General features: G+C 37.5%; 2 protein-coding genes across 3 annotated transcripts in view; both read right to left on the bottom strand.

Moving 5' to 3' along the window:
• The window catches only part of LOC122330938 (hepatic triacylglycerol lipase), an 11,507-nt gene extending 8,652 nt beyond the window's left edge, over positions 1-2,855 (bottom strand). The window contains exons 1-4 of one of the 2 annotated variants that reach the window (XM_043228319.1): positions 2,703-2,855; positions 2,339-2,505; positions 1,317-1,496; positions 17-134 (exon numbers count right to left, since the gene is read on the bottom strand). In XM_043228319.1, coding sequence (XP_043084254.1) covers positions 17-134; positions 1,317-1,496; positions 2,339-2,505; positions 2,703-2,781 — 544 coding nt within the window. In that variant the 5' untranslated portion in view covers positions 2,782-2,855. The remainder of the gene's footprint in view (positions 1-16; positions 135-1,316; positions 1,497-2,338; positions 2,506-2,702) is intronic. The other variant, XM_043228320.1, reaches the window with a different exon arrangement.
• A 782-nt stretch (positions 2,856-3,637) lies between these two features.
• aqp9a (aquaporin 9a) overlaps positions 3,638-10,000 on the bottom strand; it is a 9,655-nt gene continuing 3,292 nt past the window's right edge. Inside the window, exons 5-6 of the mRNA XM_043227469.1 lie at positions 9,144-9,361; positions 3,638-4,606 (exon numbers count right to left, since the gene is read on the bottom strand). Coding sequence (XP_043083404.1) covers positions 4,402-4,606; positions 9,144-9,361 — 423 coding nt within the window. The 3' untranslated portion in view covers positions 3,638-4,401. The remainder of the gene's footprint in view (positions 4,607-9,143; positions 9,362-10,000) is intronic.

The following is a 10,000-nucleotide window of genomic DNA, read 5'->3' as shown; positions in this document are numbered from 1 at the left end:
CTTGACTTCATCTTACCAGTAATGCGGCCCACTTTCCTCAGTCCTCGAAAATGGCTTCCAGCGAATCCAGCCACATGTGCTCCCAAACTGTAGCCAATCAGGTGGACGTCATCCATGGAGAGCTGCGCTACTTCCTTTTGAGAGAGGAAGTGCCATCAGGACTCCAGCGGTTCACTCTTAGATACAAATATCACAGGCCTTCAGAGACGAACTGGACTTGTTTATAACGTAATTCATAAATATCAAAACCTTTAACATTATTAGAAGTACATACTAAGTGACTGATAACACCTTGTTACGGAATACACTCATTGGATTGCAATTATTTTACACATCTTTGATGTAATTTATTTCAAGATCTAAGGTAAACTATCTAATATAATATTCAAAGTCGCATTTGACACTTTCAAGTTAAGATAAGTTAAAATAAGACAATCAGTACATGATATGATCACAGGTTCAGTGGCTGGTTAGGACACAGATTTTATTGTGTGTCTCAGTGTTGTGTACAGTTAGGACATGGTGTAATACAACGTTATCTGGGGCCTCATTTATAAACCATGCGTATGCTCAGATTTTAGCCAACACTCGTATTTATAAAACCCGTCTTTGACGTGGAAAAGTCACGTCAGGGTCAGAGCAGACATACACACTTTTTATTGTCTGAGTAGGCCCCTGGTCTTGAATAATGTTCTCAAACTATTTATACATTAGCGTGAAATGTTTTAATTGGATGCTCATCTAAAGTTTCTTAAAGGTTGCTTCTTGTTTCAAAATAACATAATATTTTAAAAATGATGGAATGGAATATTCGCTTGACATTCACAAACGCAAGAAAAACATTTATTTAACCATCTTCAGACATCTTTCACTGAAGAATATAGATTTTTATTATTCATATTTGTTTTAAAAAAATAGTGACACTTGTACTGTTAGCAGTCAAACGTGGGAGCTGAATCTAGTGGAAGACAAACTAATTCTTGATGTTTTGTGTCTTAAGACTTCAATGTATCGTCACTGTAGAGTTTGATTTGTATTTGTCTGTGTATGTTTCTTTACTCTCACAGATTGTGTGCCTATTGACTGCCATTATATGACTGATATTCCTCAACAAATTGAGTTAAAATCTTGGTTTGTGTTCGGCTGAAGAAACAAACTCACCTACATCTTTGATGCCCTAGGACTAAGCAGATAAACATCAGATTTTTGGGTTCCTTTCACTGCTCTACAGTTTTACCCAACTATGATGGATTTCTTCTAAGAAGCCCAGAAATGAGTTTAGTGTTGTGTTTGACCCTGCTGAAGACCTTCTTTACCTCCAGCCATTTGAGCAGAGCGGCCACGTCCTGTCCCACCTGTCTGCTGTTCTTAGCTGCGATTGGATACGGCTGAAGCGCCAGCTTCCTCCAATCGCTGATGAGAACATTGACCCGCTCGAGCCGGACCTTCACTGCAGAGGCCAGATTGAAGATCCAGGGCTCCATGAGTCCATTCATCTGATAGCAGGAGGAAGAGTTGACGTCATTCACACAAAAACAACATCGCTCAAAGTCTTTGCTCATTTCCCTCGTCTGGAGGAGCTTCCTGTCTGCTCGACATGTTTGTTGACTCTTGAGTCGTAAAACATCGATACGCAGCGTCGAACAGGCAGTAAACAAAGATATGATCCTGTTTTGTCCATGAAACAGCTCTGTGAGTATTAAACCGACTGGCTCTGTGTGCAGAAAACAAATAAACTCGAGTATGAGCGCTCATAAACCGGCTCAGCAACACCTCAGAGCTCAGGAATCCAACTTCTAACTAATTTTCTTTAGTTTTAAAAGCATTTTAAGGAAAACATCTCAAGTTGAATTTCATCTTGAATTTCTCTGCTCCCAAATGCTTCGGTCTTGTTTTCCAGAGCAAATGTCCTTAAATCTAGATACATTTACTGGAGACACCAAAAGACATGAGATGTAAAGCCTTGTTTTTATGTATTTAATACTTCCTTAAGTGTGTTTTTGATTGAAATGACAACAAATATCCACCAATGGAATCAGAAAACAAGTTTTCATTCACTACTTAGGGCCCAAGCCCTACGGGACAAAGGGTCCTATTGTTCTTCTAAGGATTATTCTTTCTATTCCTTTTTCTTGTTCTTGTAAATGCCTCTTGATTTAAGGATGTTTAAATATTTTTACTGGAGAACAAGACAAAAATACTGAGGAAGATATTTATTCTTCTCAGTGTGTGCAACATTTAATTCTGTGTTTTTAACAGCTTCGGCTTTCAGTTAAGACCTTAATGTGTGTAGTGTTGAACAGAGACTTCTTAAGAAGTTCTGTGTAGTTTCTCTCACCGTCCAGCCGTGAATAATCAGCACCAGTGGGTCGCTGTGGTTGTAAGCGCATCTGTGGAGGCTTTCAGACCGGAACGGGACCACGGCGCAGGTCTCCTCAAACACACGGCCCTCGTGATACAGATGGAAGCTGGACTTCAGCACCGTCTTTACTGAAGGAGTCTCTGCTAAAATTAAACCCAGATGTGTAATTTCAGACCCATCCCATCACGCCGTCCTGCGGGTTTCAGGACTTTCCGTGGCAAACGTTCAAAGAGCTTCTCTGAGAACATGCAATTAGACAGTGAAGTTTGCTGTGTCAGTATAAAACAAGAACTCATGGCATGCTGTCGACCGGCCGGTGGATCGGGAGTCAAGCTCTTACCTGTGAAGTTCATGTCTCCTCTCACAGACGCAGCGACAGCTCTCAGCAGGAGGAAAGCGCTCAGGACTCTCATGATCATCTGGAGGCTTCACGAGTTTCTGCTCTTCTGCTCCTTGAGGACAAGAGTCTGGCTGAAGACAGACAGAGAGAGAGAGAGAGAGGGGCGGAGCCTGAGAGACACTCGGCTCTGATTGGCTGCTGGCTCTGGCACCAGTTGAAGAAGGAAAGTACAGTGGGGTAATTGAAGAGAAATCTGCCACTAAAAACTTTCTGATGTTTTGCTTGATCACCTTTAAATGAGCAAATGCTTCTCCTACATGACCTCCTTCAGAAGAATAACGTCTAGAAGAATAATGTTATTCCCTAGACTGATACATTGTTTTATTGGAAATAGATCATACCTGTCGCCTGAGATCAAGCCAGCGCTTGTTTGAGAGACTTCCAGTAAGTTGTGAAAACAGAAAGTCCAAGAAAATGAAAGCAACAGTTCAATTGCATCACACTTAAGTCATCTGAAACCAAAGAAGAAATTCTACTCCTTGAAAAAGTTACAAATATTTTTACTAAAACTAACACTAACCATAAGTGTCATACATTGCTTCCTTAACTTCAAAAAGAATGAATACACACACACACACACACACACATATATATTCAGCTGTGGCACGTTCAGATGTGCAGCATAAAGAGGCATTAACTGGCCCTATAATGTTATTGGTCATCACTATGATTGGTCAAGTCCTTCTTGGTTGTTTTTACCAAACTATCTGTACACCAAGTAGACCTGTGTAGTCAGGGCTAGTCATGTGTCATGTCTATGATGCATGTGATAAATGGAAGTAGAAATAAAACGACAAAATTAAACAAACAAACCCACTGACAATAAGCTAAACAAACAATAATTACAATTACATAAACACTTTAACTAAAAAAGCTAAAATGATAATGCTTTCATCTGTCATCCACCCTCAGTAGACAGCAGCAGATTTGTTCAGACATCTGTGTGTTTCTAAGCACGACAATCTGCTGCAAAAGTTCAGCAAAAGTTCAGTTTATTTCAGCAAAAAACACAAATATACAGTTGAAGTCTACTTTTTTCGAAAGACTTCCAAAAACAAGTCAATAAAAGAAGTCTGACCTACAAACACATGACCATAAATATCACAGACAACATATGAATAACAACAAGGTGAAATAAAACTCAAATGTAACATTAAAACTCAAAAATGGTGATCTAGTGGAAAACCTCTCGTAGACAATCTTTAGTTGAACCATAATATGAACGCGTGTGAAATGATGGTCGTGCTCAGACAAGCATGATGCCTCTGTTTCATGATCAGTGATGTCAGCATGCTTTTGTTTGGTGATTCTTGCTTTAATACGAACAGTTCCTGACAGACAATCACTTTAAACGTATAAAAGCCATTGAGTCGGTTGTTTGGGGTTCGGCATAATATAGTATTAACCATCAGCAAAATACAATCAAATGGTACGTGCAGTGGGGGATTATGGGAAAGATGGGTTTAGAGATGTGCAGCTCGTATTTAAAGCACTTACATGAATCAATCAGTGAAAACCCATTGATTATCTGAGCTCTGAAGGTGGATGGAGGTCACTGATGAGTTTACTCACGTAAACAGCGTGTGTATAGAGTTTACCAGCTTTACTTGACGGCGGGAATTCTACTGATCTGGGTTTTCTAGTTCATGTTGATCATCTCGTATTTGTCCTTCAGGCTGCTGTCCTCATCTTCCTCCTCATCCTCCTCTTCCTCTGGTTCTTCGTGAGGTTTGTCGCTGTGGTTGGTGTGATGAAGCTCAATCAACAGGAAGTAGATCACAGCTCCGGCGATGCCCCCTACCAGCGGCCCGGCGACAGGGATCCACCACCAGTAATCTGCAGTGCTGCACACACACACACACACACCAGTCCATAACCAAATTATCACAATATAATATATCACTACATCCTCATATCTCTTATGGCTGCCAGATTAGGGCATAAATAATAATCCCGATCATTTTGGTCAATATTGTAATCAGTGTTCTGTACAGCACTTTGGTCAACCAAAGTAGTAATTTATTTAAATATATATATTAAATATATATTATTTTCTCTTAACAAGGTTGCTGTGACATCTTTATTTCCCCAGAATACTAGGGGAACTCAAATTAGTAAAAAATATAGTCCACACAAAATATTGGAAAAAAATTACAACTGTAAGTAATACAAAAATAACATTAAAGCAAAGGAGAAATACAATAGAAAAAACATGAATAAATTACATCAACTTTAATTAACATGCCATTTTTTGAAAATCACTCACTTAATTTAACTCATTTGCATGTGAAATTTGTTTTTTATAGAGAAAGTGAAAGCTCACCTCTAGAAAGGGGGCAGAATTTATCCTGATTAATGTATTTAAAAAAATTTAAGAGGCTGGTATCAAAATCAAAACCCTATTTTGATTCATTGCAGAGCTCTAGCAATTAATTCAATCAATCAATCAATCAATCACTTTTATTTCTATATTCGTAGCAGTGAATGAAGAGGTACCGTACCAATAACACGTGCAGTATTGAGTACCTCAAGGCTCAGTACTAAGCTTTACACATACCAAAATGCTAAATTAAAATTATGCACAGTTGATATTAAAAAGTGGATGATTAAAAATTTCTTACATCTAAATTATGAAAAAACTGAGATGTTAATTATCAGACCTAAAACCTTCACACATATAACACCTGATGACTGCTCTTTTTAGTTCTTAAAAACCTAAGTGTGTTATATCATATAATTAACAAACAAACAAAAACATATCTCTAGCATTTGTCAAACTGCATTTTACCATCTTAAAAATATATCCAAATTACGACCTATGCTCTCAAAGCCTAATGCAGAAATATTCATTCATGCGTTCCTGACCTCGAGGTTAGATTATTGTAATGCTTTATTGGGTGGTTGTTCTGCACGCTTAATAAACAAACTTCAGCTAGTCCAAAACACAGCAGCCAGAGTCCTTACTAGAACTAGGAAGTATGATCATATTAGCCCGGTTCTGTCAACACTGCACTGGCTTTAATAAAATCTTATTAATTACCTATAAAGCCCTGAATGGTTTATCTCCTCAATACTTGAGTGAGCTCTTATCACATTATAGTCCTGCACGTCCGCTGCGTTCTCAAAACTCTGGCCGTTTGATAATACCTAGAATATCAAAATCAACTGCGGGCACCAGATCCTCTTCCTATCTAGCACCTAAACTCTGGAACAATCTCCCTAACTCTGTTCAGGAGGCAGACACACTCTGCCAGTTTAAATCTAGATTAAAGACACATCTTTTTAACTTAGCCTACACATAACACACCAACACACCTTTTATTATTCAAATCTTTTAAAGGATTTTTAGGCTGCATTAATTAGATCAGCTGGAACCGGGAACACTACTCTTAAAACATTGTAAAAAGAATGGCATCTACGCTAATATTAGTCTGTTTCTTTCTTATTCTGTTTCTCAGCTTGTATCCAGATCAGATAGTAGTAGAGATGATGTCTACAGCCCTGAACATCAGTGGAGACCAGGACAGATCCCCAGTGAAGACCTTGAGGTTAATCAGGACTAGACTACAGGAATCAGATGAGATTTCTGTGTAATCTGAATTAGCTACAGTCTAGTTTTTAGCTGCTGGTTTTGTTCGACCGGAGGAGAAAGACACATGATTTCAACACAATATTTCTGTAAAGCACAATAACTGTAAAGCTGCTTTGACACAATTTGCACAAAGTGCTATATAAATATTTGACCAAATCCTCATAATTTATCACAAATTTATTATATCACTGAATCATCATATTTTGTTGCCAAATAATTATATTATAGAATCAATGTAACGCAAAAATTATCATATCGCATTATGTCACTGAATCATCATAATATATAACTGAACAATCACAATAAAACACTAAATCATCATATCACCAAACCATCATAATAATGATCATAATAGTATTTAATAATCACCACAATTGCTCACAGAACTGTCCTAATATACCACCAAGTCATCATAATATATAATCAGATCATCACAGTATATAACTGAATTATCATAATATATCTCCAAATCATCAACATAATTATATAACAAAATAACAATATGATGCAGAATCATTATAATATGATTAAATCATTACAATATCTCACCAAATATTCATAACACATCACTGTATTATCAACAGCGTATAATGTATCACTCAATCATAGCAGCAACAAAGAGTAATAATAAATCACTAAATCATCACAATATATCAGCGAATCATCATAATATATCATAGAATAATCACACTACATTTCACATCATACTAAGGGCCCTATTTCTAAAAGCAGAGACCAAAGTGAACTCACTTTACTATTTTAACGACAGGAAAAGTAACGGATGTTTTTTGGGCTTAACGTGCAATAAACCAATCAGAGTCTCATCTTCCGTTACCTTGAAGACCGAGACTGTGCTCGTTCCTTGACGGATCGTTTTTTACACAAGAGTAAAGAGATCCATTATGACATTACTGTATGTATGTAGCCCATAAAATAATATTCCTTTACTGAAATATTTGAATATTTATGATTTTAACAGTTAATATTTGAATATTCGGGTGTATGATAGTGCTCTATATCTCTGCCCATGATGATGGTTTAGAGCTCATCAACCCAGTCTCACCCCAGACTCTGCACTCTGTTCCACTTCAGTTATAAAATATTACTACTTCCTTTGAAGGCCCTAAATGGCTTATCTCCTGCGTAACTAACTAGTCTTCTACCCTGAACTGTTTTGTGTTTGCATTGATTCATTATGTTCCGTGTCCTCATGTTCATTCGCAGCAGCGATTGCCTCCTGACTTTTAATTCAGGCTTTTTTATGATATGTATTATTTTTGTGTGATTTGTATTTAAATTTTATCTTGGTTTGCTTTTTGAGGTGACCTTGGGTGTTTAGAAAGAAGGCATTAAATAAAAAGCATTATTATTATTATTATTATTATGTGTGACCTAGTTTCTATCTTCTCTTGATTGTGTGATTATGCTCAGGTGTGTGTTATTAATTATCCTCATATAAGTCCGGTCTCGTCACTGTTAACATTAATGTCTGTGTGTGTGTGTGTGTGTGTGTGTGTGTGTGTGTGTGTGTGTGTGTGTGTGTGTGTGTGTGTGTGTGTGTGTGTGTGTGTGTGTGTGTGTGTGTGTGTGTGTGTGTGTGTGTGTGTGTGTGTGTGTGTGTGTGTGTGTGTGAGTGAATGGGTGAGACTGCCCTTCTTGTTAAACTTTAGCTCATTATGGATTAGTAAAACAGTGTTAATCACACCGTGATCCATCACGCTCCTTAAGGTCACACAACTCTGGACTAAAGGAGCTTTTTCATAATTGGCTCCCAATCTTGGAATAGTTTCAATCTGGATCAAAGACACATTTCTTTAGCCAATCATTCACACTGTGTCTGTCATTATGGGCAGAAGATCTCATATCACAAAATGAGTCTTTTATTCACAATCTATAATCACAATCACCTGCTGAAGAGCCCATGAACTCCATTAAAGGGACTCCGTTCTGGAGTCTTGTCATATGTTTTGGACTTCATTTCTCAGGTGTCCCTTGCCCTTCATGTCATATAGCATGTCATTTGCTACGTTTGCATGTGTCACATTCTGATTGGTTCTCTGGTTCTATGTGTCTTCTTCTCATTAGTTGGTTTTGTCATCTGTTCCCTGTGTCTTGCCTGGATTGTACTGTTTTGTTGGTCTTTGACCAAGTCTCCATGTTACAATGCCAGTCAGTGAACAAATATTCAAAATACTAATAAAAACTACAATAATATAGTGATGATATTGTAGTAAAACTGAAACAAAAATATGCATTAATGAGGTTAAAATAACAACGTTCTTTTTTTCAGATCATGTGTTGTTTTACAATTATGATATTCATTCTATTACTACGACTATATGAGGCCCTGCTTAGAGTTCAATAGAGTGAAATACACTACTTGAAAAAAATCCTGCACACTGTCAAAAATCAAAAGTCACAAATTGTTTGAGAGCTTTTTTCAGATATTTTGCTCTCTGGGAAACGTTTTTGGCCTAGGGATCTCGATTGAATAGTTTTTTGTTTAAGGTTCAGAATTGATCGTATTAACCTGATCTAAAGTTGAGCTGACTAATACAGTCAAACAAACCGAACGTGAAGCTGCACGTTCATCACATTTAAAGCTCTTGAGTGCATGTGATGTTATGTAATGAACTAATCAATAGAGAGTGTGTGTGTGTGTGTGTGTGTGTGTGTTAATTAGACTGTCAGAGCTCATTAACTCAAACCAAACTAATGCTGTGACAGAAACTCAGTCAACTAGAATGTCTGAACTAGACAGCATGATGTGAAGCTCATCACACTAGTACCTGAAGACCTCCATGCCCCATCCAGCGGCGGCGGTGAAGAGCCGAGGGCCCAGGTCTCTGGCAGGGTTCAGAGGGTAACCACAGTTCAGTCCCATAGAGACGCTGATGCCCAGCAGGATCAGCCCCACGGCCAGCGGCTCCACGCCTCGAGGAGCGCCCATGTTCCTGCCGTCCACCACCGCCAGAATACACAGGACCAGCATTCCCGTCCCCACCACCTGACGGAGAGACGGATCAGCGCTCACTAGCCTAGCCTAGCCTAGCCTAACCAACTTCAGCTCCTCTGAAGTCCTGGGACATAAGGACACACTGAGAAACTTAATATGATGCATATTTGCTAGACATTCATCAATGAAACGGGCCACATTTCAGTCTCAAAAAAAACACGGTTCAGTCTATTTTAATTATTATACTGTTTTAAAATATACTATTTTAATTCTTAACGATTTCGATATCTTTTTGATTTTATACTACATTCTAAAATAATTGTTTGTATTGCCAACAATTGTGTTACATGCATTTATTCAGAGTTTATCATAAATATGTTCATAGTGCAAAAAATAACATTTACAAACAATATGGTTAGCTGTAGAAGAATCCATATTCACTTGATATTATTAATGATAAATAGAAAAGGCTGGGTTCTGTGCATTTAAAACATTCAGTTTGTTACTGTTTGATTTATGTATTATGCAACTTTTCTTTTTCTCTGAAACTGACATTTTTTGAATTAAATATATACAGTATAGACTAAAATATATTTTAAATTACTTTCTATATATATTTTACAAAAATAGTGAAAAAATATATTTACATAATATTTGGAATTTTAGCAAGCCTTTGTTGACCCTTTTTGT

This window comes from Puntigrus tetrazona, chromosome 25 (assembly GCF_018831695.1).
Source record: "Puntigrus tetrazona isolate hp1 chromosome 25, ASM1883169v1, whole genome shotgun sequence".
Taxonomy (NCBI): Eukaryota; Metazoa; Chordata; class Actinopteri; order Cypriniformes; family Cyprinidae; genus Puntigrus; species Puntigrus tetrazona.
Note: the sequence above shows the minus strand (reverse complement) of the source record. Positions and strands in the feature narration are given on the sequence as shown.